The sequence below is a fragment of the Dermochelys coriacea genome, chromosome 4 (genome assembly GCF_009764565.3).
Source record: "Dermochelys coriacea isolate rDerCor1 chromosome 4, rDerCor1.pri.v4, whole genome shotgun sequence".
Lineage (NCBI taxonomy): Eukaryota > Metazoa > Chordata > Testudines > Dermochelyidae > Dermochelys > Dermochelys coriacea.
Genome location: NC_050071.1, coordinates 56,449,271 through 56,470,486, shown reverse-complemented (window position 1 = coordinate 56,470,486; position 21,216 = coordinate 56,449,271). Strand labels below are relative to the sequence as shown.

General features: G+C 37.4%; 1 protein-coding gene across 1 annotated transcript in view; it reads left to right on the top strand.

Moving 5' to 3' along the window:
- Positions 1 to 21,216, top strand: part of ZNF827 (zinc finger protein 827) — a 138,770-nt gene that overhangs the window by 93,115 nt on the left and 24,439 nt on the right. The window contains exon 8 of the mRNA XM_038400842.2: positions 2,026 to 2,129. Coding sequence (XP_038256770.1) covers positions 2,026 to 2,129 — 104 coding nt within the window. The remainder of the gene's footprint in view (positions 1 to 2,025; positions 2,130 to 21,216) is intronic.

Genomic DNA, 21,216 nt, shown 5'->3' with positions numbered 1-21,216 from the left:
CTGAACAAGAAGTATGACTGAATGGACTTGTAGGCTCTAAACTTTTACTTTGTTTTATATTTGAATGCAGTTATTTTTTGTACATAATTCTACATTTGTAAGTTCAACTTTTATGATAAAGAGAGTGCAGTACAGTACTTGTATTAAGTGAACTGAAAAATACTATTTCTTTTATCATTACAGTGCAAATATTTATAATAAAAATAAATATAAAGTGAGCACTGTACACTTTCTATTCTGAGTTGTAGTTGAAATAAATATATTTTAAAATGTGGAAAACATCCAAAAATATTTATATAGATAGTATTCTAGTTATTGTTTAACAGCGCGATTAATCGCGCAATTAATTTTTTAAATCACTTTGACAGCCTTAGTAAATATAAAAATTAGCTGATTAAATGTGATGTGGATCAGCACAAAATTTGGCAGCTATGAGTACTTGATTTCTTTGACTTCTGTCTGGATAATGTCCATGTAGTACAATAAGGAGAGTAAAGAGAGTGAATAGGGAAAGAAAAGAAAGGTTTACTAGATCAGTTTAACTGTAATTCTCAGTGAGCTTCCCAATGGCAAGTAACCTTTCATTGTAAATGCAAACCTCTCACTCAGACCACATCAATAGAAATCATTGTCCTCTCTCTATAGGAGAAGATTGTGACAGGAGATATATGTCTGTGTCAGTCTTCAGATTGACGGTTGTTGTAGCCAGACCAGCAGGATTAACTTGCTTGGGCATGCTGCTGGCACATATGCTCTGAGTCTGGATTCCTCACAGTGTAACACTTCATAAAACCCAATACTTTGTTCCTTGGCTTGAAAAGTTTCCTACTTCTTTACGGAAGCAATGTGTTTCTTTACAATTTCTATTTAATTGATTTTTTTTAAGTTGGCCAGATCAAATCTATGAAAATGTTTAGCTATCCCCAAACTTGCCCCGCAAAAGTATGCCAGGTTTGTTCTGTACATAATTACTAATTACTTGTAATGGTACAATGCAGATGTGGTTAATCCCATTCTGGAAACAATCACTTCCTCCATCCTGCCTCAGGATGCCTTTTAAAATACAGTTGTCCCTATCTATTATACACTCTTAATTTAGCAGATATCAGGTTTAAATGTAATTTTCATTTTGTTCTGGTTGAAATCATATTTAACATGCAAGGGAAAAAGAATGACTTTCCAACAAATAGACTACTATTTTCTTTTTTAATTTTTGTGTACCTCTTGGTATTTGTATTGTAGGCAAGTCTTGTTTCTGTTCAGGTCTTTAGCTGAATGCAAAACAAAACTGCTCTATGACATATGACAATCAGTATCAAAACTAACTTCTTATTAACTGTTATGGTTAATAAAGAAGGTATACTTTCAAATTCAGATGAAAGTGAATTCAAAATAGTGTTTGTATTCTGCAGTCTTTGAGAAGGCATCATTCTGGTCAGTTATAACAATTTTTTCCTGCTTCTACATTTGATTATTTGATAAAACTGTCCAGGATAGGGAAGGATACAAGGAAAGCCAACTAAACTTTAGCTGAGTTGCAGAATACCACTTTAAAAGAGAACCACACAGGGTATTTCATGACTTGTTTAGAATTCCATCCTAATTATCTTAACTGATCAGATAGTTAAATGCTCTCATTAAGAGATATAATCAAAACAATCCCACTCCTTCACCACCTCCCACAAAAAAGTTCAGATAGGACAGAAGAGTACAAATTTTTTAAAAAATTCAATTCTTAGTTACGGATACATATCTTGATGTTGGGTTGTCACTAAATTATCCTGAAGCGATGCCATTAAAAGCATTTTGGAGAGAGAGTTTTCACTTTGATAGGAAATTTGTTGTGGGGTGCCACTGAAGTAAGACCACTGTATGCAGCATCACATACTGCATCTGTTTCAGTAGGAGTCTTATACACCAAATAAACTTAATTGAACATGAGCTGTAAAAGTATTAGGACCATCTGTCACACTTCTTTAGCTAGCCAGTGTTTTGTTCACTAAAAGAAATCTCTTTCCCCCTCAGCCCCTTCTTTTCTGAAGATGCATTTAGACAATCACCATTCACTTCCAACTCAAAAGATCTCCTGCCCAATGAAACTGCTCTTCATGGAAGGATATCAGCACCAGGTATGGCCTTTTTTCTATTTAATTACTTTTAATTTGTTTAGCATAAAAAGACCTGTGCTATATTTACTAGATATTCTAGATATAGTACTATGTGTACTATATTTATTCAGAACATTAATCATCTATATCTCCCCTTAATAAAACTTAGTTTGCTGTGTAAAAACAAATAACTCAGCCACCAAAAAAAAAAAATTTTTTAAAAGAAAAAAACAGAATAAGATAAGTTTCTTCATAATTGCCTGAGCACTTATTTTATTAGCCTTTAAACAACTGTCTCAAAACAAACAAAAAAAAAGCCAAAGCAAGAACCTAAAAAGGATGTACTTCAATATTATAAATTGAGTGTATTTCTTTTCACATCCTATATTTAAGGGAAGTATAAAGCTGTCTGATAAGAAATAATTATTGCCCTCCGACTCCCTAATTGGTGACTAAGCCCTTCCAATTCATAAAATACAGGAAAACTCCCTGTAATTTCCACATATGCAGTTCATGTGCCTGAACTGTTCAGCTTTCCAATACAATTCTCTTACCCATATCATTCATTTAGGACCCTATCCTGAAAGGTGATAAGCACCTCCTATAGCATGCTGAATGTTGTCAATACCCATTAGGAGATAACAACTCTCAGCATCTTTCAAGATGTGCTCAGAACTGCAGAAGACATAGCCTGTAGAGCCAACATTCTTGTACCGTACCAGAAGAATCATACCACAGCATGAAATCTTGATTTATATAATCAGAATTATTGCAATTAAATTATGATTATTCTCAAGAGTCAGTGTTTTAACTGCGGTAATTGGAACCATAGAGTATGTTTTTGTATCAGATAAGTTTGAATCGTCAAAAAAAAGTTGTTATCCAGAATGCAATTGCTCAGAAATCACTTTTAACTATTGGTTTGTCCCTTATTGTTACCATTTACATGTAGCATATAAGGGCTACTTATTTATTTATATATAATATATTGGTTACAAAGTGCATATTGTTTACTGGTCATATTGTAAGGAGTCTATATGTTGGATCAATATGTAATTTGTATGGATAAGTATGCATAAATACTAGTTTCCTTTTCATTGTTTACTTCATACTTTTGGAACAACTCTATCTTATGAGATTTTTCATCACTTTTCACAAGCAAATAACCCTTTGATAAATGAGGTTTGGAACCAAAGTGTTGAAACAGCTTTACAGTAGCAATGTGGTGGTGATTTAAAAAATTAAAATAATTATATATAATGTATAATCTCAGAGAGCTGATAATTTGTTCTTTGTTAATAGAAGGTCATAGTCCTTCTCTGTTTCTGGTGAAAATTGTGAATGTTCTGGAATGAATGAATAAATAATCCCTGGTATCGTCAAATCTACCCTCAGGAGCTTCCTTCTAAACAAAATCTGTTTTAAGCAACCACTCAAGAAATGGACAAATTGACTGATTAAATAAGGTGTTCTAATGACAGATCAGAATTGTACTCAGTACTTTGGAAAAAGAAAAGGAGTACTTGTGGCACCTTAGAGACTAACAAATTTATTTGAGCATAAGCTTTCGTGAACTACAGCTCACTTCATCATCGGTATTGCATCCAATGAAGTTACATCCTTTTCTTTTTGCGAATACAGACTAACACAGCTGCTACTCTGAAACTGTCAGTACTTTGGGAGTGCTTTAGGTTGGTCTCTTAAGATAGAACATTACCTAATAAGAGTTGTGTCCAGTACTTCAGAAGTTCTCAACCTTTTTCTCTCTGAGTCCCCGTTGCCAACCCATGCTACAAAAACTCCAGGGCCCACCTGTGCCACAACTGTTTTTCTGCATATAAGAGTCCGGGCCAGCATTAAGGGTAGCAAGCAGGGCAGTTGCTCAGGGCTCTATGCCACACAGTGCCCTGTAAAGCTAAGCTGCTCAGACTTTGGCTTCATCCTCACACGGCAGGGTTCAGGCTTGGGCTTTCTGCCCTAGGCCCTATCAAGTCTAACGCCATGGCTGCTTGGTGAACCCCCTGAAACGTGCTCGCAGTCCCCCAGAGAGCCCTGGATCCCCAGTTGAGAACTGCTGCTGTACGTGTTTCAATGTGTTTTCAAAAAGCTTTGGATAAAGTCCCTCTGAATATAGATATAAGAAAGCTTGCTACTATAGAGTGAGGAATAGAGTCATTTCATGGAGTAGAAGCTGATCAAGACATAGGGTACAAAGAGTAAAAATGGCTAATTAGTATGGAAATTCATGCTGTAGTAAAAAGATGTACTTACAAACAAGGCTGTGCCATATATTAATGAATTGGAAGAGCAACTGGATAGTGAAACTTGCTGAGAACACAACATTATTTAGGTTAGTCAAGACTCAGAAGGATTGTGAGGAAATCCAGAAGGATCTAAGAAAACTCGGCAATTAAGCAATGTAAATGCAGATTAAATTTAATAAAGGTAAGTAAAATACACATGGAAGGAACTGTTTAAACCATTTATATCCAAGTCTGTGCAGAAGACAGTTTTCTTGAAGATTGGTCTGAGTCTGTGGAATGAACTCCCACAGACCAACTACAAGAGTTAAGGTCCAGGTCGTGTCAGGTGTGAAAACAACTGGACCCTCTCAGATTGGGTCAGCTCTCCTCCACCTCCATGTGGGGGTCAGTGGAGTGGCAGCTAGGTACCCTGCACCTGCTTGCCATCACCACCTTGCTATGCTCTATGTGTTGTGAAGTGAGTGTGCCAAGGAGTTGCAGCGCCTCTTTTATTCTGCAGTGCATAGGAGACAGCAGTGCACTGAGGTGCACCTTACAAGCACTGTCTAGATAGCTATTTTTAGGGCAGTAGCACAAGTCCCACTAGCCTAAGTCTTTTGACCTGGGCTGGGATGCTCACTCCAAAATGCTGTTTAGACATACCTTTAGTTGACAGCAGTAGAATCCATGTGAACACTTAATTGCGGCAGGCTAATATGGGGTAGATATACATTCAAGCTTTCCACAAACTAAATGTTCATGTAGGCAAGCCCTAAGAATTAATAGTGAAATGAATTAACATCAGAGAAAAAAGACCAGCAGCCACATCACATGAAAGAAGAGCTACTATCATGTTGCACTACTTTGTCTGGGCAACCAAGGAAATAAGACTGAAATTGCAATAGCTGTCTGAACTGCAACCCAGTCAACATGCTAATAATTTGTGATGAGTCATGACTTTGAGGGGAAAATGTAGTATTCTTTAAAAGTAATACCTAAACTAAATATCTTTAAGAAGGCCCTACACCAAAGGTTCTTGAGCAAAATAAGTAGTCATGGGATAAGAGGGAAGGTGCTCTTATGAATTAGTAACTGGTTAAAAAATAGAAAACAGAGGGTAGGAATAAATGGTCAGTTTTCAAATGGAAAGAGGTAAAAAGTGGGGTCCTCAAGGATCTGTACTGGGACCTGTGCCGTTCAACCTATTTATAAATGATCTGGAAAGGGGAGTGAATAATGAGATGGCAAAATTTGCAGGCAATAGAAAATTACTCAAGATAGTTAAGTCCAAAGCTGACTGCAAAAAGTTACAAAGGGATCTCTCCGTAGTGGGTGATTGGGCAATAAAATGGAGATAAAATGCAATGCTGATAAGTGCAAAGTAATGCTCAGTGGGGAAAAATAATCCTAACTGTACATATAAAATGATTGGATCTAAATTAGCTGTTAACACTCAAGAAAGAGATCTTAGAGTCATCATGGATAGTTCTCTGAAAACATTTACTCAATGTGCAGCAGAAGTCAAAGAACCATATTAGGAACCATTAGGAAAGGAATAGATAATAAGACAGAAAATATTATAATGTGAATATACAGATCCATGGTACCTGCATGCCTTGAATACCCCATCTCAAAAAAGATATATTAAAGTTGGAGAAGGTATAAAGAAGGGCAACAAAAATTATTAGTATGGGATGGAACAAATTCTATATAAGGAAATATTAAAAAGACTGGTACTGTTCAATGACTAAAGGGGGATATGATGGAGGTCTATAAAATTATGAATGCTGTGGGGAAAGTGAATAGGGAAGTGTTATTTACCCCATCACATACCACAAGGGGTCACCCAATGAAGCTAATAGTCACCATGTTTAAAACAAACATAAGGAAATATTTCTCCACCCAACATGCAGTCAGCCCATGGAATTCGTTGCCAAGGGGTGTTGAAGGCCAAGTGTTATAACTGAGTTAAAAAAAGAATTAGATGAGTTCATGGAGAATAGGTCCATCAGTTAGCCAGGATGGTCAGGGATGCAACCTCCTGTTCTGGGCATCCCGAAGCCTCTGATTGCCAGAAGCCAGGACTGAACAACAGGGATGGTTTACTTGATAATTGCCCTGTTCTGTTCATTCCCCTGACACATCTGACACTGGCCGCTGTTGGAAGACAGGATACTGGGTGAGGTGAACGATTGGCCTGACCCAGTATGGCTGTTCTTATATTCTAATGTTTGGGGGACTTTTTTTCTTCTTTTCCCTTTGTTTATTGAACATTTCCATCTCTTCCTGTGGTGTTGGTATCAGCCAAATTAAAATCATTTTTGATAAAGAAAATAATGAACTGTGATCAGCAACTGTTCTGTGTACATTGAGAACTTTATTGTTAAAAGCTATCAAACCAATATCACACACAGTTTTCACAAAAATTAGTACCAGTCACACACACAATACATTTTAAGAGAGCCAAAAAAACACTGTGTTGCACAGAATCACTGTAAAGAGAGGTTTCAGAGTAGCAGCCGTGTTAGTCTGTATTCGCAAAAAAGAAAAGGAGTACTTGTGGTACCTTAGAGACTAACAAATTTATTTGAGCATAAGCTTTCGTGAGCTACAGCTACATCCGATGAAGTGAGCTGTAGCTCACAAAAGCTTATACTCAAATAAATTTGTTAGTCTCTAAGGTGCCACAAGTACTCCTTTTCTTTTTTACTATAAAGAGACTCCACTTTTCACATTTTAATTCATTGAACCTATCTGAGAGAGAATCTCATTTTATTTAACAATAGAGAATTTTAAACAGATTCCACTGTACTTGTTTTGGAAATGAGAAGAGTAATAGGTGGGAGGAGGATGAAACTCAGTTCTCAATTAAACTCTTCCATGTCACTGAGGCTTGATATTTATATAACTGTGAGAGATGCAGACATTCATAGGTTCCAGGATCAGAAGGGACCATTGTGATCATCTATAACACAAGCCTTTGAACTTCCCTAAATTATTCATAGAGTATATCTTTTAGAAATACGTTCAGTTTTGACTTTAAAACGGTCTATGATGGAGACTCCACTACAACTCCTGGTAAATTATTCCAGTAGTTAATCTTTCTTCTTTAATTTTTTTTTAAAACAGCAAAAGTATGCTTTATTTCCTGAATTTGTCTAGCTTCAGCTTCATGTCATTGGATAGTGTTTTACATTTCTCTGCTAGATTAAAGAACCCACTATTAAATATTTGTTCCCCATGAAGATACTTAGACTGTAAGCAAGTCATACCTTAACTTCCTCTTTGTTAAACTAAATAAAATGAGCTTTTTGAGTCTGTCACTATAAGGCATGTTTTCTAACCCTTTAATCGTTCTTGGCTCTTCTGTGAATCCTCTCCAATTTATCAACATTCTTCTTGAATTATGGGCACTAGAACTGAACAGAGGATTCTAGCAGAGGTTGCACAAGTGCCAAATACAGAGGTAAAATCTCTCTACTACTCTCAAGTTTCCCTTGTTTATGCATTGTTTGGCCACAGCATTATATTGGGAGTTCATGTTCCAATGATTATCTACTGCAAGCCACAAATCTTTTACGGAGTCACTGCTTCCCCCACAACAGACTCTTTTACAGAGTCACTGCTTCCCCCATTCTGTAAGTATGGCCTACGTTCTTTGTTCCTAGATATGGACATTTACATTTAGCTGTATTAAAACACACACTGTTTATTTGGGCCCTGTTTACCAAGCAATCCAGATTTCCCTGAATCATTATTGCTCTGTCCTCTTCATTATTTACCACGCCCCAAATTTTTGTGTCATCTGCAGATTTTATCAGTGGTGATTTTATTTATTTTAAATAGCACAGGGCCAAGAATAGATCCCTCTGGGACCCCACTAGAAACGTATCCATTCAATGATGATTCACCATTGCAGTTACGTTTTGAGACCCATAGTTAGCCAGATTTTAATCCATGTAATGTGTATGCCATGTTAATTTTATTTTTCAAGTTTTTTAATCAGTGTCATGTTGTACAGAGTCAAATGCCATACAGAAGTCTAGTAACACTAATGCCTTTATCAACCAAACTTGTAATCTCAGCCAAAAAAAAAAAATCAAGTTAGCTTGACAAACTATTTTCCATAAACTCATGTTGATATGCATTAATTACATTGTTCTCCTTTAGCTGTTAATTAATTGAGTCATTGAGTCCCATATCAGCCTCTTCATTATTTTGTCTGGGATTGATGTCAGGCGGACAAGCATATAATTAACCAGGTCATCTCATTTACCCATTTTGAAAATTGGCACAATATTAGGTTTCTTTCGGCCTTCTGGAACTTCTCCATTGCTCCAAGACTTATTAAAAATCAACATTAATGGTCCAGTTAGCTCCTCAGCCAGTTCTTTTAAAACTATTATCTGGAGCTGCTGATGTAAAAATGTCTAGCTTTAGTAGCTTCTGTTTAACATCCTCCAGAGATTCTAGTGAAATGGAAAGAGCTTTATCACCCTATGAGGAGTCTGTCATGTTTTTCCCCCCAGTACAGAACAGAAAAATGTATTGAATACTTCTCTGCAATATTATTGATATTATAATTTTATTGATAATTTTACCATTTCCAACCAATAACATTGTCAGGGTTCTTTCTGTTCTTACAGTATTTTAAAAACTCCTCCTTACTGTCCTCAATTCTGCTAAATTTGTTTCTTGTCTTTTTGCTTTCCTTATCAGTTTTCTACAATTACCAACTTTCGGTTTATATTCATTACTATCAATTTCCCCTTCCTTCCATTTGGTAAATATTATTTTTCTATTTGGTATAGCTGCCTTTCACTTAGTTTTTAACCCATATGGCCTTCTTCCTTGATTGTGGCTTTTGGGGTATCTAGTAAGGTGTTCTTCAATGATTCCCAATTATCATTCACATTTTTCTGATTCAATTCTTCCTCCCAGCTAATTTGGCTCCTAATTGTTTTCAGTTTTGTGAAATTGGTACTATTAAAGCACCAGGTGTGGATGTGTGTATATATGTGTTGGTGTGTGTATATTCAGCTTATAAATGTGATCGAGTCATGATCACGTGTATCTAAGCTACCATTAATTTTCAGTTCTGTGATCGGTTCCTCTCTGTTAAGACAAGGTCTAATAAAGAATTCCTCTGTGTTGATTGCTACACTTTGAGTTAGGAAATTGCATCTATAGTCTTTAGAAATTCCAAGGATGTTTTAGTACTGGTAGAGTGAGACCTCCATATGTCACTTGATTACAACAATTTTTCCCCCTACACCTTATAGTTAAGTGCGTAAAGACACTGTTATCCTTTTCCCTAGCATGATATGGTGATTTGTAACAGGTACCAACTAATACCCCATCTTGCGTCTTATTGGTTAGGACATTGATCCATAAGCATTCAAGATCATTTTCTTCTGAGTTATCGGTGACTTTGAAACAGGTAATGCCATTTTTTACATAGTTCTAGTCCCTTTCCTCTTTTGCCCACTTGATCCTTCCTAAATAGGTTATAACCATTGATTTTAACATTCCTGTAGTGTGACTTGTCCCACCATATTTCAGTATATCAACTAGATTGAATTTATTCTCATAAATGAGCAATTCCAATTCTTCTGTTTATTCCCCAGACTCAGAATTGGCAATTCAAGAATTTCTTCTCTTCATGTCCTTTGGTTCCTTGATTAATTTTGTTTTCAAAATCTCAGTTTTGTGTGAAGTGTTCATATCTTTCCTCTTTTTACCCTACCCTTTGCTATTACTTTAACACCTTTTGACTACTTCTAGACAGCCTGTCCCTGAGGAGTTTGGTTCCCCTTCTTCTGAGGGGGAGGCCAAACAAACTATCCAGGCCTGTAGTGGGTTAGCAGTTGTCCCTCTCCTTCTGGCTCGATTGGAGGCCACTCTGCTTCATTACGTCTCTGGGGCACTGCTCCCTATCAGTGATTAGAGCTCTGGCCCTTAGGCAGAGCAGCACAATCCAGCAGTCTTAAGGAGCCCAGGCCCTCAGGTAGATCAGGGGAGATAAACAGTCTTCGGTTTCAAGTCCCTAGGCAGGACAAAGCAAACAAATAGTCGTAGAGCTCAGACTCTCAGGCAGGACAGAGTCAGCACCAACAGTTTAGAGGTGCAGGGTCTCTGAACCTTTTATGCAGGGCAGAGCAGTAGGCAGTCTATCATCTGACATTTTGGCTCAGGTAGACAGCAGACAAATGCAGGCCCCTTGGCCTAAGGTGGGGAGGCTGCCACCCTGGGGTGGGGTTGGCTGCAGGGGATTGGGGGGACGTGGGCCCACCATACTCTGCTGCATCTTAGCCCAGGGCCATAACAGTGACAGAAGGTTCAATCACTGGGCCAGTGGGGATCCTACCGCAACATGCTGACCAATGTTTAGGCAGCAACACAACTTACCTGTAGCCTGCTGTCTCTGGGCTACTTCCTACTTTTCCACCGTAATGTTACTGTGGCTTGGGATTGTCCCCTGTCTCTTTGGAGTACACGGCGAGCAGCAGTCCTGGCAACTTTTCACCTTCACTGGGTCAGTCTCCTCCAGGAGCAGGGCATGGCATAGTGCAGGTTCAGCTCCAGGGATCTGCAGTGGCCTGGAGATGTCTGCTTCCTTCCCTGATTTAGACTCAACTGAGTTAGAGGCTCCGCCTTTTATATTTCCTGTCCCGTCTCTTAGCTTCCAGTGGGAGGGGCAAGCTCAGCCTGGCTCTGCCCAGCAGGGATCAGAGAGTGGTCCCTCCCCTTCCGGTTCAGTTGGAGGCCACTCCGCCTCCGTACAAGCCCCCTCTACTCACAGAAGATGGACCAATGTTCCACAAAACCAAAACCCTTTAAACTACACCACTTATCTAGCCAGTGGTTCACTTTCTTCATTCACTCGTCGGACAGGACAAGATCTCAGAGACGATCACTTGGACATGGAACAATTCAGAAATTATGACTTTAAAAAAATCACTGATTTGCCTAACAAATTACGAAGAAGATATGAAGTTATTCAGAATGAGCAAATGGGAAGAAGAGGACATCTATCTCATGCCTTTTGAGATTGACTTCCATTGATAAGTATAGTGTAGTTCTATATGGAACTGTATACCTAGATCTGTATCTCTAGATAGATTAAAATTTTAATCTTCTGTTGACTTTCTTGACCCTGAGACAATTTTTAATCTATTTTAATAGTACTCCACTACCCTGCTGTCTCATTCTGTAAATCAAATTGCTCTTTTGAAATACAGATAAGTGATTTCCACAGTTTCAACTTTTCCAATCAGTTCAGCAATATAGTCAAAGAATTCAACTACAGTTTTTGAGGCCCAGTCTTTATCTATGAGTAGTTCTGAAATATACATTATTTTATTACTATTTTATCACCCATTTCTAGTTCAATGAAATACATATTATTTTATCATCCATTCATCATAGTTGAAGTCTTGTGACCTACATCTTCCCTCATCCATTCTTAAATATTGGGACCCCCTTGTTTATTGCCCCCACCCTTTTTGGAAATACTTGTTGTGAGGTGGAAACCAGGTTGTTGAATATGGTATAAATACCTAGATAGATCAGATAAATTGCATCCCAAAATTCTAAAAAAAAAAAAAAAAAAAAAATCTATCTGGGCTTTTTCCAGTAGTTCTAATTACTTGAGTTTTGGTCATTTGTGCCATGGCTAAATTTGCCCTAAACTATCAAAAAAACAAAACAAAACAAAAACAAATAAACAAAACCAATTCCCAACTCATTCCTGGAAAATGTATCTGTCTCACCATCAGTAACCTTCCACTCTTGTTCTCTAATAGCCTTTGTCTCCTTATTGACCTTACTTCCTCTATATTAGTGTCCATTAGTCCTATATTTAATCAATTTAAATGTTCCTGTTTTTATCAGTATTGAAACTTGTTTTTATTTATTTTTTAGTTAAAAATCAAATAATATTCTGGAGGAATTTGGATTCTGATAGTCTCATCCATTTGCCCTTATGTCAATTATAACTCTATTCAAATCGGACAACTTGACTGATGAAATCAATGGAACATTTACACTGGTGCAACTATGGTAAATTGTGTAACAAAGACACTTATACAAGTACAGGACCATTAATTAGACTGTGTAATTATCTGATTGAGTCTGTGATGGAGTGGCATTTTTCATAATATATACCCTTCTGTCCTCTCTCTCCATTCTTCCTGTATTGCTTTTTTTTTCTGCAGCTATATTTCAAAAATCTCACAGCTTTAGCAACATATCTTTAATGTGATAAGTAAGCCATTCAGACTGTATAGATTTCATGTTCTTCAAAATGGAGTACCTTACAGTGTAAATCTCTTTTTTAAACTATTTTTCAAGCCAGGCATTAAATTTCTAGGCAACAGCACACAAAGAAGAATTGAATGGATTACTTGACATCAGGGGTGGGACAAAGCTGAAACTGTAACTGAAAAAATAGTCATGAATGAGGTGACCATCAGCTCCAGTAATGGGACAAGATAGAAACTTTGCTTTATATACCTCAATTCATATGTTAATTTACTTCCTCCAAACCACTCCCTCCATGAAAAATGCCACTCCATCACAGACTCAATCACACATTAAGGAAGTACAGAAACTGCTCCCACAATCCAGTCACGGGCTCAACCTTTCTTGTGCAATGGTCAGAACCATTGATGTATGTCTTCTGTCCCATCCCTCTCCTGCCTCACATTCTCTGAACTATCAAGTGGGACAAGGCAACTGTGATCATAATAGCACCACGGTGGCTGCAACAGTTCTGATTCACCATGGCTCTGCAGCTGACCTCCTTCGTGTGCATTCATCTACAGCCGTTTCTGGACCTATTGTCAAAGAATGGAGACAAAACCAATCATCCCCACCTGGCAGCGTGGTTTTTGCCTGGGCAAGAGACTTAAGAGAGATTGTGCTCAGAGGAGATCCATTGCATCCTTCTCAATAGCAGGAAACTCTACAAGAAAGTTTTATGTTGCCAAATGGAATAGATACTCCATCTGACAAAAGCATCATTGCTTCCTAAGGAGTCCAGGATTCCTCTTATCTTGTACTGTCTCCTCTCCTTGAAGTCATCGGGCCTACCCATTAGTTCATTATAGTACATTAGCCGCTATTAGTGCATTTCATCCTCTAGTGGAGAACTACTCAGTTTTCTGCCCCACAGTAAAGTTCTAAAAAGGCACTGTCAGGACATTTCTGTAAGTAGCAAGACCTACTCCTGCTTGAGATCTGAACCTGGTACTGCCAGAACTTATGAACCTGCCATTTGAACACTTAGCCTCCTGCCTCCTCTTGCACTTATCAGTGAAGGTGGCCTTTCTAACAGCTATCACCTTGGCCAGAAGAGTAGGTGAGCTCAGGGCCCTTAGGGTGGACCCACCTTATATGATCTTCCACAGACATAAAGTATCTCTGAGATTGCATTCCAAATTTATCCACAAAGTTCTTTCTGACTTTCACTTGAACCAGACAGTTCACCTACCTGCAACCTCATAATACTAGAGAGGACAGGAAACACCACTCCCTGGAGGTACACAGGACTCTGGCCTAACCTGGGGCTTCATTCACACATTTATTGGGAACTATGCCTTGGTTCAAGACTCAGTTGGGGATGCTTCATTTGGTTCAGCAGTCCTGAGAACTGATACAGAAGACATCCTCTCACTCACATCCTCAATGAACATTGCTTGGGAGTCACCTTTAGGGACCAGCACTCAGAGAAGAAAGGAAGGTTACTTACTTCACAGTAACTGGAGTTCTTCAAGATGTGTGGTCTCTTTGGGTATTCACGTCCCGTCCTTCCCCCCTGCTCAGATCCTCTCAGATTTGCAGTAGGGTGAGAACTGGAGAGTCAGTCTGTGCCACCCTTTATGCCCGCAGTTGAGAGCACAATGACATGAAGAGCACAGATGCAAATCAATGAATACTGCTATTGGAAGCATTTCCAGTCCCAGATACATAGAGCACATGTGCACCCACAGCAAAAACCCATAGGGACCACATCTCAAAGAACTCCAGTTACTATGAGGTAAGTTTTAAGTAAGGTAATATTCCTTTCTTCTTTGAATGCTTGTTCCTATGGATATTCCCTATGGATGCAGGTGCAAGGGCATGTTCTGCAGCACAGTGTTGGGGATGCCTAGAGATTTCTGTAGGTCCCTCTTCATTTTGTCTATAAATCTAAATAGATAAAATAAAATATATTAATATAATCAATCAGAAATAACAGACCTCTGTTACAAGTCCTGGATTTGCAGGAAATTCCCTATGGCAGAGTGGTCAATCAGTTTGAGTTATAATGGCTCCTGGTTCCTTATCGCCTTCATATGCAGTTATGATTTTTCATAAACAGAAAACTAATTTAAGGTATCTGTTATATGGTATGCTTTCTCTACATTGCTGCCCTTTAGAAGAGAGAGGATTTGTCAGCTAGTCTTGTTACTCTCCGGTAGCAGGAGACAGATGACTCATTACAGCTTGTAGAAAGCTATTCTAGGAAAGCCACTTCACTTGGAATACTGTAGGAGTGGGCACATTTGGCATATTTCTTCCTAGAGGCACAGATTTAGCAGCATTTGTTCAACTTAATTTAGCATTGAACTATGTTTCAGTGGTTCTGGCTTTAGCATATTGCATCACATTGTTCTTTATCGCATCATATCTTTAAATTCCCATGATCGTGTGCCTAACTGAAGCATAGACACTTACATTGTTGGACACGCATTCTCCAACTGCCTTGACAGACAGCTTGAATTGCATATAGCGAGCAGAGGGAATGGTGTTCCAGATCCCTGGCTCCCTTTCTGGGGCTATAACCAGCTAGAATGTGTATGATTCTAACTTATTCTGTTATATTCTGTCTCTATAGTACATTTCCGTTGTCACTTTTTCTAGGGCTGCTACCAGATAGGTTTGCATGTAATGCATAGGTGTTCCCTAGCAGGAATGTCATGGTCACTAAGAATTCCATGTGTTGCAGGTCTCTGATATTGTAATAATGACCATCTCCTGTTATCCATTATAGTCATTATAACTAACATGATCTCATAAGGGTGTTTATGAAATTAATAGTCTATATGTGGCCTAGGTTCTCTATTTACAGTACTTGTAGCCATCCATAAAAGAGGGAGAAAATAATAATAACGTGGGTTATAAGATAGCTTTCTCACCTCTGGCCTGTAATTTCATGGGTTCAAGTTAACCATTTTTCTTGTAGAAGATTGGACAAAACCCTAGCTATGACCATCCCATGCTCTTTGAGAACATTCAGGTCTGGATCAAAACTGTGCAGCCCAAGCCCATCTCTAGTTCAGACACTGGCAATGTCCTTTGGGTAAAATAACAAAACCAAGCCCTTCTTTGTTGTTTACCAGTTACTGTTTGGTGGCCTTCCAGGCAGAATTTAAAGACCTCTTTGAAGTATATGTGAAACTCATGGTGTTCTGGCTATTACTCCTTTCCGCAGTACGACAGATGCTATATGCCTGGAACTAATATTGAGCGCACAATGGCTACTTTCTTTGACTGCAGAGTTACTGCACTCACTAATTACTTTGTAAACACTTCAAGGGACCGTCAGGATGAAAGATGCTATAGAAACCCGAAGTCTGGTCTATGTTTAATGACTGTGTGGAAGAGTACTTGTTTTATAATTGAAACATTGTGACTCTTGTTTTATTATGGGCTAATTTTAATTGGCACAGCCTTTCTCCTCTCACACTGTACATTCCTTCCACACAAACAAAAATGTATATTTTCATTTTATGTAAAATCCCTTTTTGCATTTGTTCCTTTCTAAAGTGAGATCAGCATTGGGTAACCAACACAAGAACAAAGTAATTTCACAAAGTAAATTCAACAAATACCTTCCTGGTTTCATTCAAAATAAACCTACTCTGGATCCCAAGCATTAAACCCAGCAAGCCAACGACTGTGTTAATAAATTTCACAAACACCAAATCCAAGGCAAAACAGCAAAAGGTAACTGTTTCCTTCAATGTGGGAAACAAAGCACGTGGGCAATGACTTTTTCACTCTTTCATACTGGATGCACTTTTGAACCCGGGTAACATTGTTCATCTCTCCAAAGTCCATGTCATAGATGCAGTAAGAAACCTAGCACTTACTCCACCAAAAACAACTTTACAAGAAGTAAAATAATTAGTCACAAATGTTTTACTGTCATTAGGATTTTAAAATAAATACATAAAATGAATGGAGATGTTACAAATGGAACTTTCTACACTGTCATTACTTTGAGTGCTCAAGATGTGTCATATATTAAATTACCAGCTGTAATTGCTCTTGATAGAAGGAGCCTTTGGTTTACAAATACTCATTGTATTGTATTGGGCTCTTATTCATATGTGGGTCTAAATTTGATGACGCCCAAATTTTGTCTTGTTTTTTTATATCAGAATATTTGTGGAAATTTAATGTCAGGGTTTAGTTGTACTCCTTCCTAAATATGAAATTTACTTGAATACAAGCTAAACATAAAGTAGTAAGACAGATTTTTAAAATAACTTTTCTGTTTTTACTAACAAATGGAGACCTGTCCCAGACATTTATTTTAAAAGTTAATTTGGGACTCTCTCCTCCTCACCCCATCTTCTATCTTGTGCACAGCTGTCTTCTACAACAGCTCAGTCTGCCTAGGAGCTAGTTTGGGCTGTATTTTTACCTCCCTCCACTGGTGTATCTGCCCATATAATAATATTATATATTATTTTTTGTGTAGCTTTTTGGCTGGAAAATTGAAAGGGTTGCTGAAGCCCAGATTGAAAAATGTAACCATAAGGCAAATTCATTTTTATTAACCTCGAACTTCTGGATGGAGAATATTAATATTAATCTCTGTGCAAATCCCTAATTGTATTATTGCCTTCTTTTTGTGAAAGAGAAGTCACCATTTCAACAGGACTCGTAAATGAAAGTGTCACATTGACAGATAAAGCAAGCATTAAATATGTACACAGCCCAGAATGGTCCAAAAGGTGTGTATGAGTAGCCTAGATTGGTTTTGAGTAGGATTTTCTCTGAAGTTTATCATAACAAACTGAATTGCAAGGAACAAATAAACCTGCACTGGCTTTTATTAGAAGATAAGTGCATTCTATTTTTCAAATACAGTAGTCACTCAGACATACAGAAATAGATGCAGATTGGATTTCATAGCACCCAAAATAAATGTAACAGACAATATAAATGAGCTAAAAATGATGGTGAGCTACATGGAACTGAATTAGGAGAGTAGTTGATGTAAATTCCTTATGGCACATACGTATCTCTTCCTTATGGTTGTAGTGAAGATATTTTAAAGAAGAAATCCCATCCATACAATAAAGTTAAAATAAATTGAAACATGCAAGAAGAACAGAGAACAGTTTCAGGTTCTGTGTTGGGAATGGATACATACTCTCTTTTTTTAAGATATACAATAAGGATTTTTTTTACTTTTTTAGAATAAGGCAAAGAGAATGACATTTTTTGTTACTCAGATGATTGATTGTCCAATTTGTCAGCAGTGATCAGTTAAGCTTTTAAAAACATATATGTTGAAAGGAAAAGAGGATTTTTCATCAGTTTCACCCACTTTCCTGATTTTGTAATGTCACAATTCCCTCAATGAAAAACTAATTCAATTTCCATTCCCCTCTTCCCCCCCCCCCGGGGGGGGGAATTGTTTCTGCTACAGTTAGAAAACAAAATGTCAGACTGATTGACCTTCCACATCATGACCATCATTAATGATGGTAAAGGTGTTAGATAAACTTCTGAAGCCAATGCGGTGATCTGAAAGGACTTCTGGTTGACGATGTTTTTGCTATCAGTGTTACATTTCATGACCAGTTCCCATCTTACTTTAGCATATGTCATACATTTTACATTGCCTTTTCCCTTTGTCTTGGTAAAGACTGACGTTTCTGAGAAGGCAGTCCTGTTTATGACTCACATTGAAGAGGGCAGTACGATATATGGTGGAAGTTGGGGCCTCTTCCATGTTATATGCAGTCTGAAGTTGATGAAAAGAGGTTATTACATTTGCTGTAAAAACTAGTTTCTGTAAAGGAACTACAGCAGAATATCTCTGTTTCAGGGTTTGTTTAAAACCTGCAACTGAGACTAGCTTCACCAAGATTCATCAACTTGAACTGATTTAAGGCATGGGAAACCTCTCTAAAATGAGTGGTTTTTCATGATTTATCTTCAAACCAAAAAAAACCTTGATGGCGTCACTTCATATTCCTGGGATCATTTGAAAATCCCATCAGTGTGAGAAGCAAACTGGAAAAAAGTTTCACTTCATCCCCTATTTGTTCATATTGGATTTTAAGTTACTCTCTTTAAAAGCAAGTTTTGAAGAGAGAGAGATGGGGCAAATAGTTTTGTATTTGTTTTTGAAAACTCAGTTTAAAAAATAAAATCTCAAAATTTGAAAAGTACTTGCTAGGTTTTTATTTGTCACTTTGGTACGTTTCACAGGATGTGATATGATGTACCATGAGACTCATAGGTCTGTTCAATAGTTTTACAATGGTCACATTAAAATATTTCTCCTTTTCAGCTAGATAATTGCCATTTTTGTCCATCAAGGCTTAGCTATCCTCCTGAGTCTTTATTCTTGTCTGTTGGTTCAGTTCAACCTCAGACAAAGCACCAAACGTAACTTGTGTTTCATTTTTGGCAACTGAGAACTCAAGCTAGGTTTAGGGTCAGATATCCCTCTGCCTCTCCTCAGAAGTTAAAGGATTGTTTGCCTCTGCATAGATAACAGTCAGTAACTTTATATTGCTTAAATCAACATATTTATCCAATATGGAAAAAAAGAGAGAATCGGTTAAAATAAAAGCAAATCTCAAAGTTGTGGAATACAGTTTAAGGTTACCATAAATCTTGCTGCTTAGGTGAAAAATTATATGTATTACAAGTGAAGTTTATGTAGAAATGCTGTTTAAGGACAAGAGAAAATAAGTCCTCTCATCTTGGGCTCACCTATGTTGCTGTAATTTCCTCTGCCTCCTGTCTCCTAGTCTACCTCCTGTTCTATTCAGATTCCAGATCTTATGTTTGTCACCATCTTTGTGAACTTCCATTTTCTAGCAACCTGGCCTATCCCTGGTGTCTGTGGTGGTGGATTCCTGCTCCCACCTTTCGTTGTCTCATCCAACCACTTTGCTTGAGCAGATAGTTGGCTGCATGTTTTTCCTGACTCCTATCTGAGGTTCATTAAAGCTCCATCTCCTCATTATCTCCCTTCGTGGAAATAGACATCTTTATCTATCACTTTTCAGTGACTTCTTCTAACACTTTTGGGCAATTCTGTTGTTCATTTGCAGTACCTTGGTCGCTAAAAAAGTTAATGCTGCCTTGTGAGGGGCATGTTGGCTCCTTAGTCCAATACTTCCACACCAACTGCCAGGCAATTTTAGAAATACCATATGTAAAACTTAAAAGTATCATACTGTGTACATACAAATAGTTGTCTTATTTTTTGCTCTATCAAGTAAGGATCTTTATGGTCAGTCAGACTACCATAATAATATTACTTTGATATGCACCGAATTTCCATAGTAATGATAATTATTTGCAAAAACATTTCAAAAACCTTAAGAGTATCTACTAAGGTTTAGTTAGTTAAATTGTTTTATTTAGCAATGAGTTTTTTTTCTACATATTGTAGCATGATTTGCACAATGTATATCATTCTTTCAAGATTCATAAAATAAAACTCATGTTCCTTCTACCAGATGGATCAAAGATTACTATATTTGGATGATAAATTAGTAAAAATGGAAACTTGACATCCCCTTAACAGCCATTCTTATCTGACATGCATTGTGACTAAAAAATATTGCAGGTGACAATACTGAATGTTTTTATAGTTACAAAAAGCATAACAAAAATATTAAGGAGACAAACTTATAGTATTTCAACTGAAGTGAGGTTAAGAAATAGGATCTCTTTAAAAAAAATATTATGGAAATGCATATGAGAGTTTAAAGTACAAAAAAAAAATCAAAGTTGCTCGTAACAGATTGATCACATAAAACAAGATTCCACGAATGATTACATTCACAATGAAAATATTATCCAAAAATAAAAGACTAGATAGTTCAGTGTGGTAGTGACAATGATAAATGAGAACAGCGTTCACCCAGGGCCACAATTACAGTAGGTAAATAGGAGAGCATATTTTATAAAGGAACTGGAAAGAATCCACAATTTATTTTAACTGGATTACTAGCAACATAATTTTTGGCAGTGCAGATAGAATCACTTTGAAAGTGAGTGGGGGAATGAGAGTAAGATATATTGTATTTGGAGAAGATGCAACTTCATACAGTCAATATATTATTAAGCTTGTAAGGGGTGTTTGGGCTTTTAGGGACCAAATTTGCAGTGGTACTTAAATTGCATAGTTCAGGAAAGGAGTTCTCTAGTCAGCTTTTAAGTACTGTGCTATTGGCACAGAAGATGGATGAGCATGTAAGTGGAAATTTCTAAAGCAAAAAAAAAATCTCAAATGAGACACTGCACAAAAACAGAGAGCTAATGAATTATCTTAGTTGAGTGCAGTGATAAGAGTGGAGAGGAGAATTTCCAAATGCATGTTTTTAAAGCAATGTTTACTTGACTGGTTGAATATTACAACAACTATTTTTCTGAATAAAACTTTTATTAAACTTTTCATCTTTAAAACATAAAGAAACAGAACTAGGCTTTCAAGTGGTAAAAGCCTCGGTGATACAGATGCAACACTATGTACAGTGTATTCTATCCTTTTTGAATGGTAAATATGAGACATCTGAAGGAACCAAAAGCTATTTGATGGCTGTTCAAGTGACTTCTAT